Source organism: Anomaloglossus baeobatrachus, chromosome 3, assembly GCF_048569485.1.
Source record: "Anomaloglossus baeobatrachus isolate aAnoBae1 chromosome 3, aAnoBae1.hap1, whole genome shotgun sequence".
In the NCBI taxonomy this organism is placed as follows: domain Eukaryota; kingdom Metazoa; phylum Chordata; class Amphibia; order Anura; family Aromobatidae; genus Anomaloglossus; species Anomaloglossus baeobatrachus.
In genome coordinates this window covers 174,442,337-174,461,413 of record NC_134355.1, presented here as the reverse complement: position 1 = coordinate 174,461,413, position 19,077 = coordinate 174,442,337, and the positions used below count along the sequence as shown (strand labels likewise).

Here is a 19,077-nt window from a genome sequence, read left to right as displayed (position 1 = left end):
TTGCTAGCAGTAATAATCTTATTATTGGGATAAGATCTTGGAGATGGGAATACCTGTTTAAAGAGAACCTGTCATCATGATTTAGTATGTCAAAGTAAAGGCATGGTCATCAGTGTCACCAGCCTCAGAAAACACTCATTGACAGCAGCTCAGAAAACAGCCCTCGCAAATGAAGCACAGACACCAGGTAGCAGATACATCCCAACATCAGCGGTCCGGAGGAGACTGCCAAAAGCAGGTCCCTATGGTTGAACTGATGCAACAACTACTAGGGAGTGCAAACAAGAAGAGACTTGTTTGGGCAAAGCAACACAAAGACTGAACATTAGATCAATGAGTGTGGATAAATTCAAAATTTAAGATTTTGCAAGATGTAGTAAAGGTGAGTAAATGGTTTCTACATGTGTGGTGCCCACTGTAAAGCATGGAAGGGGAGGTGTGATAGTGGGTCTTGATATGCTGGTGACATTGCTGGGGTTTTATTTCACACTGTATACCCCCTTACCCAGTATGGTTAGCACAGCATTTTGACATGTCATCTGATTTTTTGCAAGGTAGGTTCACACGAGTATATTTTTGGTCTGAGTGCTTTCTCTATAATAAAAAACAGACAGCACTTAAGGGTGCTTTACACGCTGTGACATCGCTTACGATATATCGTCGGGGTCACATCGTTAGTGACGCACATCCGGCGCCATTAGCGACATCACAGCGTGTGACACCAAGGAGCGACGATCAAGGATCGCAAAAACGTCAAAAATCGTTGATCGTTGACACATTGCTTCTTTTCATAATATCGTTGGTGGTGCATGCCGCTTGTTGTTCATCATTCCTGCGGCATCACACATCGCTATGTGTGACACCACAGGAACGACGAACATCTCCTTACCTGCGTCCACCGGCAATGAGGAAGCAAGAAGGTGGGCGGCATGTTCCGGCTGCTCATCTCCGCCCCTCCTCAGCTATTGGACGGCTGCTTAGTGACGTCGCTATGACGCCGAACGCACCTACCCCTTGAAGAAGGAATTGTTCGGCGGGCACAGCGACGTCGCTGTAAAGGTATGTGCGTGTGACGCTGCTGTAGCAATAATGTTCGCAGCGATCACCAAATGTCACACGAACGGGGGCGGGTGCTATCGATGTTGCAGCGTGTAAAGCACCCTTTAGACCAATGTGATTTAATAGGGCTGTGGAGATGAAAGATTTTTTTCAAGACCCAAACCAGGCCATGAAAGAAATCACAGCATGTACTAGTTTCTGCCATGTGTTGGATTAGGCTCGCCCATTCAATCCAGATTTAGAGACATGCAGTACTGCATCAGATAACAAGGCCGCCACTATCACTATCATCCAACCATAGTCCAATTAAGATGGCTAAGGGTGAGTTGGGCTGCAGAATGAAAGAGGATGGAGAGTGATGCTCAACAGAATTCATAGGTATTACATTGGCTTCAGATCAGGAGACATAAGTGGCCACTGAATCACTTTCACCCACGTCTTCTTCAGAATGCCACAGATATGTTTTGGGTCACTGTCATGTTGGGAAAGTGCATATCTACCAAGGACACGAAGTGATGGGAGCATCTTCTCTTTCAATATAGAGCAGTACATCTGTGAATTAATGATATCATGAAAGAAATTACACTTTCCTACACCAGGAGCACTCATGCAGCTCCACATAAGGAGACTGCCACCACAATGATTGACGCTTGGCACTTTGCATTTTTCTAAATTAATTTTTCTAAATGCTTTGTACTTACAGTAAATCATGGCGGTGACAGTGTCCTTATGTGGGGTCCTTGGTAGACATGCACTTTTCCAATATGACAGTGATCGAAAACACACATCTGTTGCATTTCTGAAGAAAAACAGGGTGAAAGTGATTCAGTGGCCAAGTATGTCTCCTTATCTGAACCCAATGGAACATCTATGGGGAATTCTGAAGAGATGAGTTATCATCAATCTCCAGCCAGCATTCAGGGTTTAAAAAAGGTTGTTTTAAAAGAATGGAAAACAATACATAATGCAATATGTCACCAACTTGTTAATTCCATGCCTAGAAAACGTAGTGGGGTCCTTAAAAATCATAAAGGTCATACAAAACACTAGATGTAGTAGTTTTTGATGTGGGGTGCATTCATTTTTGTATCAACTAATTTGAGTAAAACTAAAAATGTTGTAATGAAAGTTATAATATTAATCTTGCTTTCATGTTATGAGTTAAATAATGCTCTATCAAACTCAGTCTTGTTAACATTTTGGAAACTGTTCTTATATTGAGTGAGATAATGTCAAAAATGTTTCTTTTTAAAAGGGATGTACTCATTTATACGGGATACTGTATACACTATATATATTATATATACCAGCCCCAGCGTCCCTGCATTACCGGCTTCCTTCACCAGGTAGAAATGCTGACACACTCATCATACTGCCTGCCCTGCAATGTCTCCAGCCCATGCAGCAGCTTCCTGTTCTCTGAACCTGCACACCCCGCACAGGTCTACTGGGAGCGTGCCTAGGATGCTCGCACGCTCTCTCCCCTCTTCTTAAAGGAGCAGCATGTTTAATCCAGAAGTGCCTTTCAGGCTATGGCTAAGAGGCATTGAGTACTTAAGACATCCTCCCCCTTAGGGAGGTGCCTGAGCAATGTGTTTTGTCAGTAAGTCTGGACGTAAGCTAGTTGTCAGGTTCCTTGTACTTGTTTCAGTTCTGTGTTTCTGTACCCAAGTTCTTGAGTCCATTCCTGTCCTGCATACCTATACCCATGTACCAGTTTGTTTTAGCCATCCTGTCTGTATCTTAGTCTATACTTACTTTCCTGACCCCTGGGGTCAGCTGCCGCAGGACCAGGTACTGCCCTGGAGTGCTACCTGGGAGCTATCTTCCAGCACTATCTCACCATCAGAGACTCTAGTGAAAACGAGGTAGTTGTGCCGCCCCGGTGTTATTCGGGCTGCTCGGATCCGGGATCGTCGTAGTTCGAGGGGTCCGGACCTGGCTTGGCATACACTCTGATCCATAAAAAGGGTTATTTACAGGGCAAATGTTCGTGATGCCACCTGCAGGTTGTGGTAATGGGAGTATCGCTGGAGGGAGGACCGGGATAGATGGTGTGAAGCAGCAAGGTGTCAGTCCCTCCACAGGTAGGGAAGGCCCCAGGCTCAGGTGGTTGGTAGATTTGAGAGGACAGGGTGCAGGGACCAGGGTACTCACTGCGGGTAGTCGTGGTGTTGGATGAGGTGGAGAAAGGAGATACTCACACTGTAGGTAAACCAAAGTCTCTGAGTACAGCTGCCGCTGCCGGGAACCCGTCCAAGTACTTGGTCCTACCGGTGTCACTTAATGATTCGGAGCCTGTCTCCATGCACAATTTGTTGTCCGTTGATGGTCCTCATGGCTTGAAGCTGTGGGGGGCCCTGCTCACTATGTGTAGTGTAGCTGTGCTCCTCAGGGCTGGCACTTGGGACCTGACTGGGTTGCTTTGTCTGAAAAGACCCTGTTTCCCTCGTTGTGCTGATGCCCTCAGTCTCTGAACGTTTAGTGAAGTTCTTGAAGAAACTCTCCCTCTCAGGTGAATTGTCAGGAAGTTGAATTGGCTCCTGACCTAGGGTCCTGTACCCTGTCGTGCTCGATACCGGTCAGTTCTGTTGGGCCCTTCTGGTGCCAACAGTCCCTCTAAGACTATGTCCGTCACACCCCTGTCCAACGTCCCTGCAACCAGTCCCCGACTCCTCTGTACCCGGATCACTGCTTGCGACACAATCGTTTTTTCTTAGCTCCCCAGGAGCTAACTCTCCCAGCTCCTCACTCTCTGGAGCTCACTTCTTCACTTTTCCTCACAGTCTCAGTCTGCTCAGTTCCCAAGTAGCTGGCCCATTTTTCCAGCTAGTCCAACCCCCCTGGTGTGTCTTGCAGTGGCTGATGTGAGGTGATTAGGTTTTGTGGGGCAGATGGAAGTGACACCGGTTTCCTGGGTACCTGGAACCTTGGGGGGTAGGCCCTGCACCCTGGGTAAGGATGCAGTTCCCTGCAGCACCCTGATGTATTCAGGGGTGCTACATAGTTACTTAGCTACGGCCCACCAGGGTGAACCTGGACCCATGGTGCACTGGGTCCAAACCCTACCAGCGTCACAAGAAAAAAAAATAGTATATATATATCAGTCCATTGTAGCTTTAAAGGAAATAATATTAGCATTGTCGGAAATAAGCATCAAAAAATAGTCATATACCACAGACACTGCAAAATACTTACATCTGTGTGTACTTGCCAACAGAAACATATGTATGCATTCTTTGACTGTTGCTTCATACATTTAGGCAGAGGTTAATCTCACTTACACCTGGTATTTGCTTCAAAGAATGTCAACAGAGCGCAATCTGTTCTGAGCAGCACTTGTGATATTTTCCATCATAATGGTGATTTGACCCCAGAAGGTGCCCTTTATGTGAACATTACTGACATTTTGGAGACACCAACTCACTACACGCTCTCCATGTACAGCTGTTTTATTTTACTTATTGTATTATGTTTTCAAAGAAATGTTGAAAATGCTATTGACAAAAGCGAAAATAAACAGTTAATTTGTAACTGCTTTTCTGGTTGACTTTTGGCGTTTATTACTGTCCCAATGGAGGATCCTCTATGTAGGGGGCTGTCTGACAATGCACACCTGCACGGCTCTGCTCGCATTCCCTACTCAATGCTATTGTATATATACATGAAAAAATGCCTTTGAACTGTTTAGAAATGTGTTAAGGACACTGCAGTCAAAATATCTTTGTGATTCAACGCAACTACATTGCAGTAAAGTTTACTTTCATCATTTGCCATTAATTAAAATTACAGCAAAAATAAAAGGAAAAAGTTGCATCATCTACCCATAGGAACTCATAGGTGCCAGCACCCCGCATGTCAGAACCGTAAACATAACATATCCCTTATATGCAGTAAATACATCACATCCATCACAATTCGTAAAATCGATATAAGACAATGGATTTTTCTATCTGTTTTGCAGGCAGAACAGAGTAATGTGATGACCTGATAAAATAGATCCATAACACGTGTGACTAGAGGGGCATATTATTTACCAATTAAGTTTAGAATTTAGACAGCATAAAATTAGGCTGCTTTCACACATCCGGTTTTTGCTGAGCGGCACAATACGGTGCTTTGCAGAAAAAATGCAACCCTTTTTTTTTGCCGCCGGTTGCGTTTTTTTTCCGTACAGACTTGCATTAGCGCCGTATTGTGACGCATGGCCTTGCGTTGTGTCCGGTTTTTGCCGGATGCAGCATATTTAGCCCATGCGGTGGCCGGATGGAACGTTGCCTGGCACTTTTTTTGTGCGGCGAAAAAAACGCATCGCGCCGCATCCGGCGCGATGCGGCGCGATTTACAATGCAAGCCTATGGACCCTGGATGCGGCGTCCTGCTGCAAAAACCGCATCCGGCCGCCGGATGAGTTTTTTTGCACTGCACATGCTCAGTATCAAGCCGCATCCGTCAACAAATTGACGGGCCGCATGGAAAAACGTATGCAACGGATCCGGTTTTTTTCGCCGCATCCGTTGCATAGGTTTTTGAGCCAGATTGTACCGCACTGCAAAAACCGGATGTATGAAAGCAGCCTTAAGCCTGCTTTACACGTTGCAATTTCGCATACGGTATCGTATGCGATTTGCAACGCCCCCATCGTATGCGCGGCACGTTCAATTTGTTGAACGTGCCGCACAAACGAGTAACCCCCGTCACACGTACTTACCTTCCATACGACCTCGATGTGGGGGGCGAACGTCCCCTTCCTGGAGTGGGAGGGACGTTCGGCGTCACATCGACGTCACGCGGCAGCCGGCCAATAGAAGCAGAGTGGCGGAGCTGAGCGGCACGTAAACATCCCGCCCACCTTCTTCCTTCCGCATTGCTGGCCGGGAGCTGCAGGACGCAGGTAAGATCTGTTCATCGTTCCCGGGGTGTCACACACTGCGATGTGCACTACCCCGGGTACGATGAACAATCTGACGTACAATTCTAGAGAAATGAACGATGTGCGTGCGATGAACGTTTTAACGTGCAATCACAATCGCACATACCTGTCACACACTGCAATGTACCTTACAATGCCGGATGTGCGTCACTTACGACGTGACCCCGCCTACACATTGTAAGATACATTGCAGCGTGTAAAGCAGGCTTTAGACAAGACAGTCTGAAAATGTGTTAGATTTATTACAGTCGGTCACGCTGTGCAATGAATGTAGAGCATTTTGTTAAACATTACACCAGCTCTAGGATCACTAAACTCACACTATTACTTTGCACCAAGAAAATAGACACGCTCCATAAATAAATCTGAAGTATTTTACAAAACAATTTATCAAAATTTATGAACGTTTCAAAAGTAAGGCATAAAAAGTGTCTGCCGAGTTCACATTGCATTTTTGCCACAAGTCACTAGCTCCATCAAGGCTTTCATCTGAAGCCCCAAAGAATTTTGGGCAGACCCACCGACATAGCCATTGACTTTAATGAGCCAGACGAAGTAACTTTATGCTCTGCCTGACTCCATTTTTTGCATAATTAACCTTTCTATCAAGTGAACACAAACATATGTAAACCTTTTCAGGTGGGCACAAAAAATTGCTTTTTTGCAGTCAATGACTGTTGGCGGATGCGCCTGGATCACATTTTTCAGGGATTCAGATGGAAGACATGGTGGAGCCACTGCCCTCACTGGTGTCCTCGCACTGTCTGTCTTGCTCCTCTCTCCTGGTGGGGACGCCAGCACTCTCACCTTCCCTGCCGCTCAGCACTGACTGCTTTGTCTTCTCTTTCTGCTGCCATCTCCCAGAACACTTAGGGCATGTGTGGCGCCCCTGAGACTTCAGTCGCCACAGGTTACTGCATCTCATTTAAGGTGCAGTATTCATCCCAGGTAAGGAGGAGGCTATGCACTAGTGTTTATCACATTCACACACACACAGTTTAGGTGCTTTCCCACTGGGACTTTCCGGTTGCTAGAACAATGGCTTGGAAGGTGGGGCAGCACTGGGGATGTAAAGTGACACACTGAGATACACGGCAGAACAGACTGAAACAGGAAAAACATGGTCACTGAGGGGAGTGCTTCAGAGCTCCCTCAGGGAAAGAGGAGAAGATTCACAGGAAGGAACATAGAGAGACGCAGGAGTTACAAGGTTGCTGAGAGGAGAGTTTGATTGCTCCCTCAGGACCAGCGCAGTCAGGGTGTGGAGCCCTACAGTGGTAAAAAATTCACGTTTCATCATCAGAATCCACCAGGCGAGGGGATTGCACATCTTCTGGCCCACCCAAGTGCCCGGGGCACAGCAGTAGATAGAGCCAGGAACTGGGACAACGGTCCAGTCCAACAAAGGACTTGAGTTGCCTGCTAGATGGGAAAAGACTTAAACACAGGCCAGGAGTCCCTGTAGAGCTTTATGTCACAGGGATTCACCACATAGCGCAAGGAGAAAGGTCTCTCAGAGCACGACACCGGTGGTAGCCTCTGAACTATCCGGGATTGACTGCGGCCCATCACGGTGGAAACCGGCATGCCCAGGGTAACGACAATCGCAGTGAGTAAAGTGAACTTTGACCGCAGCCCCTGTGTCGTCTCCATCATTGCAGGCGCCATCGACCCTACCACCACCAACATCCTCCCTGGGGCCTAGCTCTACCTGTGGAGAGCTGAAACACCAAAGCTGAATCACCATCCGCCCCAGAAGAGAGAAGCACCCGCAGTGGTGGCTCATACTGGCCGCATACCACAGGTGGCGTCACGAACAACTACCTCCATCATCCCCATCCCCCAAAAAGTCTTTATTGAGACCGGACAGAGTCAGGGAACCGGGCGAGGCCACCGCGGTGACCCAGGAGAAGAACCACAGCCCGTGACTGGTGAGCTCCGACCCCATGGGCGCGTCACATGCACATATTTTTTCTTAAAGGCCAAGTATGTCCTAAACCAGAAGTACTTCTCAGCCTACAGCTGAAGGGCATCAAGTCTTTAAGGCACCCTCTCCTTTAGGGAGGTGCCTGAGCAACATAGTCTATATGTTGCTAATTGCCAGGGCCCTAAGTGTTACTACTGTTGTTTAGTGCTGTGTTCCATATCGCTTATATCTGTGTGTGTTCCAGCACCTGTCGCATCCGCTGCTGCTGTATCTGTCCACTCCAACCAAGTCTACTATACCAGTCGCTGCTGCATCTTACCCTGTCGGCCAAAACTGCTATACTGGCTGCTGCTGCATATTACCTTGTTGCCTAGCCTGCTATACAAACCGCTGCTGCATTGTACCCTGTCAGCTGAGTCTGCTATACCAGCCGCTGCTGCATAGTACTTTGTCGGCAAAGTCTGCTATACCAGCCGCTGCTGCATCGTACACTGTCGGACAAGCCTGCTATATCAGCTGCTGCTGCATCATACCCGCTTGGCCGATTCTGCTACACTGGCCTCTGGTGAATTGTACCCTATTGGCCAAGTCTGCTTTACCAGTCGCTGTTGCATCGTACCTTATTGGGCAAGTCTACTATACTGGCCGCTGCTGCATCATACCCTGTCGGTCAAACCTTCTACACCAGCCGTTGTTGCATCATATCACATCGGTCAAGCCTGAAGCAGCAGCCATCGTAACTGAACCTGCCTCATCAGAGATTGTCCGTGCCATACCTCTGGGGTCAGCTTCTCCCTGAGTGGCACCTGGTTACTACATGCAGCGCAACACCCTCACAATCAGAGATTTTGGTGAAAATGTGAAAACTTGGTGTGAAACCATAGTCAAGCCCCATTAGGTATTCTGTGTACTGTGACCGAGGGGTCCAACTCCCCGTGCGCTCCCGCAAGCATAACAACATGTCACGAAAACATGACATGAACATTGATGAAAGGATTATTGTTGGTAAATTCCAGGAGTCTACATTCATGTTCCATTAAAGTACTATTTTGGGGTTACAGTTTGTGTGATTGTGGAGAATGCAGTATTGCCAGACAAGGTACACGGTACCTATTTATTGTGGATCCTTTTTAAAGAATACTTTTATAAACTTTCTTCAAATCTACGTTTAAACTCATTTTATGAATCAATTTACCAATCTATCTGGATCTGAAGTTCCACAAAATTGAAATAAATGAGCACAAATATTTCCCCTCTTTCTTCTATAAGCAACACTTAGCACTTTACAGGGTTTAATTCATTAACTTGAAAATCGCTCTCCACCCAAAGTTCTTATTGCTCCTTACAGCAACATTTTTCATCTAATTCAGTCTTGACAAAGAAAAATGAATGATGTTTTCATATGATGGTTGTGGAATCTTTGTAACTGGTTAGATATGATTGGAATGAAAAAAATGTTAATAAAAGTATTTCATGGAAAGGAATTTAGGATATACACTATTGGATCTCAAAAATGTCTCCACATACTGCTGGGAAGAGAAGTTGTATTACCTTTGATGTTTTATATAACATTAAAGGGGTTTTATGATTTGATATAAATAGGACTTAACAGGGCTCATGTAGTGTAGATTATTAATAAAAGCCTGAAAGCCGTTCAAGAATTGGTAGAATGGCATTTCAGTGGGGTGCTTATGCTCACCTTCTGGGGCTGCGCTCATAGCACAACACCCTTGGATGTCTATTGCCATACCAGTATGGGCAACTGCCAGACCTAGTTTTCTCGAGTACTTGTCTAGGATCGGTCTAGTAATGACAGAGTAAGTAGTAAAAACAAAGGTTTTGATTAGCACATCATCAAAATAGAGGCAGCAATCTGTATTGTTATTTTTAATGTATAATATGGGTGTTGTGTTATCTTGGTTTCATCACTCTAGAGTATAGAGTCCAAGTAGTCTTCTTATTTCTCCGCATGGGCCCTGGCAAATTTTAGGCTATGTGCTTACAGTGCGTTTTTCGCGGCGTTTTTGCGCGTTTTTCGGGTGCGTTTTTGGCCTCAAAACTGCAGGACTTTGCTTCCCCAGCAAAGTCTATGAGTTTTCAATTTTGCTGTCCGCACACATCTGTTTTTTTTACCTGCGTTTTTGAGTTAAAAAAAAAAAAATGGACATGTCAGTTCTTTCCTTCTTTTTCTCGGATGACACCCATACATACCATTACTCTGTACTATATGGCTAGGTTCGCACACTGCGTCTTTTTGATGCTGCGTTTTTGTGCGTTTTTGGCCGCTAAAAACGCACAAAAACGCACCTGCGTCGAAAAAACGCATAAAAAAACACATGCGTTTTTGCCGCGATTTGGTGCGTTTTTGGCTGCGTTTTGCTGCGTTTTTGATCTCTGCGTTTTGCTGCGTTTTTCCAATGCGTTGCATGGGGGGAAAACGCAGAAAAACGCAGGAAAGAACTGACATGTCCATTTTGTTTTTTAACTCAAAAACGCAGGTAAAAAAAACAGATGTGTGCGGACAGCAAAAATGAAAACTCATAGACTTTGCTGGGGAAGCAAAGTCCTGCAGTTTTGAGGCCAAAAACGCACCTGAAAAACGCGCAAAAACGCCGCGAAAAACGCACTGTGCGCACATAGCCTATGTCATATTATATCACAGGACGCTCTCACCCCAGTTTGGCTTTTTACTCCTTTTGCTAACTGCAGTACACTTGCATGTCAATTTTCTTCAAACCTTCTTATCAGAAGACCTCCTGTTTAGATGTCAACTTCTGTGTTTGCCCTGGATAGCTCTGTGAGATAGCTGCAGTTCAAACATTGTTCAATTTTTGCATCACTTTTCCTACAGTATTCTGACTGACAAGTAATAGCTTTGATGAACTTCTTGTAGCATTCACCTTTCTTGTGTAAAGAAATTATTTTCTTTCTCAGATCTTGTGACATTTTTCTTCCATGTGGTGCTATTGTTAGCATGAAATGGGAAGGGGTTTAGAGGATCCTTTACTAAATTTTTCATGCTGAACTGGACTGGACACATGATGTAATAGTTGCTGCAGAGTGAAACTAAATGTGTTTTTTTCCTGGTCTTGGTTCTGCCCTGTCTGACTCCTAGTACCAGGTCAATCCATAGCTCCATTCCTGTCTTGCTGTCACCCAGCTCCGCTCAGCTGTCACAGACCCTCTCCCACCTCTGGGCGTTACACTAACCAGATAATTTGATGATACACTAAACAATGAAAGACATAATTTTACCTATAGACCATGAATGGAATATAAATTTACTTTGATAGATAGCAATACATACAGTACAGACCAAAAGTTTCGACACATCTTCTCATTCAAAGAGTTTTCTTTATTTTCAGGACTCTGAAAATTGTAGATTCACATTGAAGGCATCAAAACTAGGAATTAAAACATGTGGAATGAAATACTTAAAAAAGTGTGAAACAACTGAAAATATGTCTTATATTCTAGGTTCTTCAAAGTAGCCACCTTTTGCCTTGATTACTGCTTTGCATACTCTTGGCATTCTCTTGATAAGCTTCAAGAGCTAGTCACCGGAAATGGTTTTCCAACAGTCTTGAAGGAGTTCCCAGAGATGGTTAGCACTTGTTGGCCCTTTTGCCTTCACTCTGCGGTCCAGCTCACCCCAAACCATCTCGATTGGGTTCAGGTCTGGTGACTGTGTAGGCCAGGTCATCTGGCGTAGCACCCCATCACTCTCCTTCTTAGTCAAATAGCCCTTACACAGCCTGGAGGTGTGTTTGGGGTAATTGTCCTGTTGAAAGATAAATGATGGTCCAACTAAACGCAAACCGGATGGAATAGCACACCGCTGCAAGATGCTGGGGTAGCCATGCTGGTTCAGTATGCCTTAAATTTTGAATAAATCCCCAACAGTGTCATCAGCAAAGCACCCCCACAACATCACACCTCCTCCTCCATGCTTCACGGTGGGAACCAGCCATGTAGAGTCCATCCGTTCACCTTTTCTACAAAGACACGGTGGTTGGATCCAAAGATCTCAAATTTGGACTCATCAGACCAAAGCACAGATTTCCACTGGTCTAATGTCCATTCCTTGTGTTCTTTAGCCCAAACAAGTCTCTTCTGCTTGTTGTCTGCCCTTAGCAGTGGTTTCCTAGCAGCTATTTTACCATGAAGGCCTGCTGCACAAAGTCTCCTCTTAACAGTTGTTCTAGAGATGAGAAGGTGTGTCCAAACTTTTGGTCTCTACTGTATGTCAGTTTTCTTTACTTCTGCCATTCCATTCTATTCTATTATGAATGTCATTGTGCAGTTTAGCATTGGTTTGTCTGGTTGGGATCTATGGCATTATTCGTCCTGAGCTTACAAATTGAGCTCTCATCTCTGGACAGGCCATGAGGGAGATGGGTAGTACAGCAGAGCTGATAGCTAAACTATGGCATATTGCAAACCCTTTGAAGGCTTTTCCTGACATGCATGCAACATGTTCCATGCACAAACCAGAATGCATAGACTTCCTATGGGTCTCCTGTGGGACTCCTGTTCCGAGCATGACAGCCTCATAGAAATATATGGAGCTGTCACACTCTGGTCAGGAGAACCAAGGCCAGTCGTCACATTTTCGTCTGTGCATGGACTGTGTTGCACGGATGTCTGAAAGAGCCCTTAAGTTGGCAGCCCTTTTCCCCACACTGACCTTCTCTGAAAAATGTGTGCTTTATACAGAGCTAAATTAATCTAATTCTGTAGAATGTTAGAGCAGGAGATCAGAGTTGTGTCATTACTTCTCACACACTGAGGAACCTAAGCTATGGTGATGTTCTGCTCCCTGTATGAGAAGGGAGCAATATACTGGAGAGATAAGTCCATGCCCCCAATGAAAACTAACTAAGGCTATGTGCGCATGTTGCGTAAATTCATGCAGTTACGCTGCGCTATGCAGCGCAGCGTAACTGCATGCGTCCTGCGTCCCCTGCACAGTCTATGGAGATTGTGCAGGGGCCGTGCGCACGTGGCGTCTCAGAGCGCAGCGCTTCGGCTACTGCCGAAGCGCTGCGCAAAAAGAAGTGACATGTCACTTCTTTCCTGCGCTTTGCCGGCAGCCCCTGCTCTGTCTATGGGAGGAGCTGCAGGCAGAGCGCATGGAATCGGCGCTCACTACGGACATTTCTGCAGCGATCTAAAGCGCACATGTGCTCTTCAGATCGCTGCAGAAATTTCTGCAGGGCTAGTACGCAACGTGCGCACATAGCCTAATAATGCCCACTTACCGTATATTATATGCCAACTTTTGGATTGCTAATATGCCTGCAATGGAGAGGTGAAAATACCCACGTTATTCCGTTCTGCAGCTAGTATTACATTGTGTGGCTGTTCAACATGAAATATCTGATGAACAAACTTTAATAGTCATCTCTCTGATGGACACGTGTTTAATGGTAATTATCTGTTAATGATCTGTGATTGATTTCTTGTTGACTAGGATTTTGCAGTCTAAACTTTTACTTTTCTCCTAACAATTTCATTGGGGTGTACTCATTTTTCCAACATGGTGTTGAATGAATTTGCTAGGAAAATAACTTTTTTGAGTGTGCAAAATAATGAATCTTGCTTTCAATCAATGGCCTACATTTGTATTTTGTAGCATGGTACCCCATAAAAAAATGTTGATTCTGAAAGAAAACTAAAAGCTGGGTTGTACTCATTTATGCTGAGCACTGTACTCCCTCTAAACTGGCTTTAGCTGCAGGTTATAGGAGTTAATTTGTCTGGAATTTGGGCTTTAAAATTAGTAAAAGTTTTACGTACTTGCTTACTCTCCCAGACACCTGGTTGGGCAGGCAAGTGAGTCACGAAGGCTACTGTTCCACTGCCACCAATGGGCAGCTCCTATTGCTTCCTTTGATTTCAACGGGAGCTGCAGTAATATATTTACCCAACCAGCACCCCATTGTGGTGGCGGTGGGCAGACAGAATACACTATATGGAGAAAAATATTGGTATATGTACTAATCTCTAAATTCAGGTTTTCATGTATTCCCATTACCCCACTTGTATTACATCCAGCCTCTAGCCAAGAAATCTGCCTGTACTAACATTTGTGAAATTCAAGCATGATACTGTGATAGCATATCACCATTGCAACAAATCAGTTTTTGAAATGCTCTTCCTCTTAGATTTCTCACAGTTGACTGTGAGTCAAAGTATTTAGGAACTACAGCAACTGAGACACAAAGTGATGGACCAAAAAGTCCTCTGACTCAAAAACTGCCGAACTCCAAACGTCCTCTGGCATTAACATCAGTATTAAAACTGTGCAGAGAGAGCTTCATGGTATGTCGAGCAGCTGCAGACTAGCCTTACCTCACCAAGCACAATGTCAGGCATCAAATGGAGTCGTGTAAAGCACACCGCAACTGGAATAGTGGAAGTGTGATCTATGGGGAGATGATTCATGCTTCTATATCTGGCAGCCTAAAAGATGAGTCTCGGTCCAGTAAATTCCAGAAGAACGTTATCTGCCTGTCTGTATTGTGCCAACTGAAAAGTTTGGTGAGAGAGACAATGCTTTGGGGGTTTTTAGGGGTTTGCTTAGGCCCTTTAGTCCAGCTGTGAGAAATCCTAATGCTTTGCAGAACAAAACGATTTGGACACTTGGATGTTTCCAATTAAGGGAACAGTATATGGAAGGCCCTTTTCTGTTCCCTCCTGAGTGTGCCTCAATGCACAAAATATGGCCCATAAAGGATATATGGATGGGTGAATTATTTGGTATAAAAGAACAAGACTGAGCCATAAAGAGCACTGATCCCAACCACATCCAACATCTCTGCAATGACCTAGAATGGATATTGTGAGCCCGGCCCTCTCCTACAACATCAGTGTCTCACCACACAACTGCTCTTCTGGATGAATGTGCAAAAACTCTAACAGACAACCTCCCATTCTTGTAAAAAGCCTTCCCAGAGGACTGGAAGCTGTTTTAACTGAAAAGTGAAGACCAACTCCATAAAAATACCTATGGGTTTATAATGGGACATCATAAAAGCTCCTGTAGATATGTGTTGGCGTCTTATTACCTTTGTCTTTATAGTGTATGTCTTTTACCCCTGAATGCTGTCACAGATTTGAGCACAGCAATCTGTTGGCTCTTTTTAGAGAGAATTTTGGCTGTTGTTATGGGGGCATGGCTTGTTCAGCACAAGTCCCATTTCAGGCATGCCTGAAAATCATTCTTAAAGCTAAGCAAATATGTTGGACATGTGTTACAGAAGTCTGCACCTTTTTTTCCGATTTTCGTGCTGCTCTGCATTTTTCTAAAATCCTGACCTCATCTGGTGTGTCTTTGACTTTCTGGTGAATAGATTGATAGAGATGCACATTTTCCTCCAGTGTTCTTCAGATTAAGGCTGGGGCCACATGGTGACTTACGCCATGATCGTGTGGTCAAAGTCTACAATATGGCAATAAAATTGGATATGGTCATGCTGTGACCGGCAGGTTTCTGTGTGACGGCATCTAGATACATCATGACTACATTCTCCATCGATATATTGTGATGTAGCTTTGCAATGCTGGGATCGTTTGCCACCCTTTGTGCGCCATGACTGCGTAGGTTCATAAACTCTTCCCAATTTATTTCCTAATGCCATCATTGTATAACTGTAGCCCACAGCTGTAATCTCTTGAATGTTTGGACTTCTAGGCTGCTTCTTATGGGGTGCTATAATGACAATGTTTAACCAAGTAACAGTTAAAGCGTGAAGCAAATGTTTCTGCACACATCTGTCATTTCACCAGAAAAATACAAACCATAGCAATCTGGACCTCACTGTACCAACACTCCCATTGTCACACAGATGAATGCCCGCCATGAAATACTACATTTCCCCAGTAGCAGATGAATTGCCAGTAGAATTCTTGCAAATCAGCTGTTTGTTGGGGGTCTTAGAATGATGTGAGCAGACACCCGTTTTATAAATATCAGTTAGAGACATGTTTTATATACGGTATGTAACATACTTTACAAAGCTTTATCTTTTCTGCTACATATTCAGTAATTCAGATCAGTCAACAGGCACGGACTGATGAATGATAGACTAATCTGATATCCATTGTCACACAGCGGACTCTCTCAATAGCAAATGTAAATTTGGCGTACAATTGAATTTCTCTAGCACAAACTGATAGATTCTGGATCATTTTTACGCTATGTACTTTCCCAGCAACTTGTGCTTGAAATTTCGTAAAATTTTATCTACAGTGGATTTTCAGTCTAGAATATGCAAATGTAAAACCACAAGTATACGATCAGTGTAGATGGATCCTTAAGCGGGCTTTACACACTGCGATATCGGTCCCGATATCGCTAGTGTGGGTACCCGCCCCCATCTGTTGCGCGACACGGGCAAATCGCTGCCCGTGCCGCACAACATCGCCCAGACCTGTCACACATACTTACCTGCCCGGCGACGTCGCTGTGACCGGCGAACCGCCTCCTTTCTAAGGGGGCGGTCCGTGCAGCGTCACAGCGACGTCACTGAGTGGCCGCCCAATAGCAGCGGAGGGGCGGAGCTGAGCGGGACGTAACATCCCGCCCACCTCTTTCCTTCCGCATAGCGGCCGGGAGGCAGGTAAGGACAGCTTCCTCGTTCCTGCGGTGTCACACGGAGCGATGTGTGCTGCCGCAGGAACGAGGAACAACCTCGTTTCTGCTGCAGTAACGATTTTTGAGAATGGACCCCCATGTCACCGATGAGCGATTTTGCACGTTTTTGCAACGATGCAAAATCGCTCATCGGTGTCACACGCAACGGCATCGCTAATGCGGCCGGATGTGCGTCACCAATTCCGTGACCCCAACGAGTTCGCATTAGCGATGTCGTAGCGTGTAAAGCCCCCTTTAGTTTGCAGAAAGGCGAGAACTTCACCATCAGAACATACACATTTAAAGTATAGCATGAAAACCAATCTTCAACTTTACTACTTTTTTTTTTTAACCATAATATTTTTATTAGACTTTTAAATAGTTATCAAAACTTTACTACTTTACTTATCTTTGCAACAACCGCTATGATGCGATGCACGAGCAAAAATAAGTCAGGTACCACAAAAACGGAGCAGTAGGTTTATAAACAATAACTTTAACAATTCCAATTTTAAAGCCAGACCAAACCTATATTATACCTTTTCGCCATGTCAATCTGTTTCTCTGTTATTAGCCATTTCAGGATAAGAAAAAGGTTAAATGTGTCCTGGAAAATCTAACATGATGCAGAAAAATATCTCCCACTACTTTATCTCATTTTATCTCCAGTTCTCAGCGCCTCTAAAAACTTTTATATATTGCACTTTTATTATTCGTATATTTTTTATTTATGCTCTACATTTCAGAGTATCTTACCTGAGCTGCATGTGAGTCCTGAAAGCCTGTAAAACAAAGGAGGAAAAGTAGACTGTACGGTAATCCAGAGGTCATACTGACAAGTCCTTACTGCAAAATGTAAGCAGACTGGATGCTAATGAAAACCACAGAGCTTCTTCCCTGGCTGTTCTCCTTTGTGAACTCTCCTCTAGCAGATGTCTTCAATGCACACCCGTGTATTTGAATGAGGCAGCATGACCACTGGTGCTGCAAGATCAAAACTTCATGTTAATGAAGCTGAAAGAGTAGCCAGGCACTCCGAGTGTGCAAGCGTGTGAGTGTGCGAGCCTCAGACTGCCACCGAAAGCAGCCTCCTCCAACTGTTGACACCTCAATTGCTGCTTGTACCTTACTAAGTCTTTCTCTTTCCCTCCCACATTTTTCTCAGCAAAATTAAAAGGTGGAGAAAGGACGCCTTATGGAAAAAGTACCCAGGATCCGACAATGCCAGAGCGAGCTACTACGTCTCATTCAGCCCAACAAAACTTGGAATTCTTGCATGTGAAGAGATAGAATGTGAAATCTTAAGATGTCTCTCCACTGAGCACTTTCTACAGTATTTCATGTGAATGTAAAGAGCACAGACGATGGTTTCAATGGGAAATTATTTTGAGCAGAATTATTCTAGTCACTTGTGTTACTTTTAAATATTCAGTGTCGCACGAGGTGGTTCATAAACTTAGAGAGAAAACTTAAAGGGGATTTCAAACTACTAGGATATCCCCTTCTGATGCCACATGTTTTCCCAGGTAAAATAATAAAGTCTATACTCACCTCCGGTAGCAGCACCTACCCAGTGGTGTCTGGGATTGCGGTGCTAATGTTGCAGGCGGGGGCCGCTGCCGCTTCTGGGGCCGCTCGGATCCGGGTTCGCTGCTGTGGATCGAGTGGTGCCGGAACCGGGCTCGCACAGCCGTTCATCCTCACAACCGTCGGAAGGGGATATTTACAGAGGATTGATGTGTCGGTGACACCACCCGTGGGTTGTGGTCAGGGATGGTGACACCGCCGCTGCCTGGTGATGGGACGCCCAAGGCTGATGGAGCGGGGCGGCAAGATGGGATCCCCTCCACCGGTAGACGTTCGGTGGCGTGCCGGGTTGGACCGGGGGTCAATGATGTACTCACTGTTCAAAGATTCGCGCACAAGTCCAGTGGTAAACCAAGTTGCCAGTTACCGGTTGCCTTTGGCAGGTGTATTCGGGTCCCACTCCCACGCCCGGGTGTAGAAAACAGGGGTCCCTTCCTCATGCACTCAGTGTCTGTGTCTTCTGTGGGACAACTCCGCATGGAAGGGGGAAGTCCACTCCCGGTACTGTGTATGTTTGGGAGCTGTGGCCCACGAAATATAACCCTTGGGATTTCTGTGGGTTCTGACGGACACCCTATCCCCCGCGTTGGGCTTCCGTTTTGTTTTCTGGGCTTCTGGAGAACAAGGCCTGAAACCTCGTCCTTTGCTGGTTAATTAACAAGTGGCATGCAACCTTCTTCATCCTAGGGTCCAGGCACCCCGTCTGTGCATGGCCTTCGGACCGGATTCCCACCGTCGGCACTGGCGGGCTACAACCCTGCCCCGGTCCACTTAAGGTCTCCCGTGACTGGATCTCCGTCGCCTGTGGCCCTGTTTGCTGTCTGCCACCTAGTCCGGTAGTCCAGGGGCCCCTACCCGAGACTCCGCTGTCAGCTGTCAGCACACTTCTCTCAACTCCTCTCTCCTCGACTTCTGCTCAACTCAACTCTCCAA

General features: G+C 45.4%; 1 protein-coding gene across 1 annotated transcript in view; it reads right to left on the bottom strand.

Annotated features, from left to right (window-relative positions):
- Nucleotides 1-17,639, bottom strand: part of FBLN7 (fibulin 7) — a 217,850-nt gene extending 200,211 nt beyond the window's left edge. Inside the window, exon 1 of the mRNA XM_075339591.1 lies at nt 17,314-17,639. Coding sequence (XP_075195706.1) covers nt 17,314-17,388 — 75 coding nt within the window. The 5' untranslated portion in view covers nt 17,389-17,639. The remainder of the gene's footprint in view (nt 1-17,313) is intronic.
- Between the last annotated feature and the right edge of the window lie 1,438 nt (nt 17,640-19,077).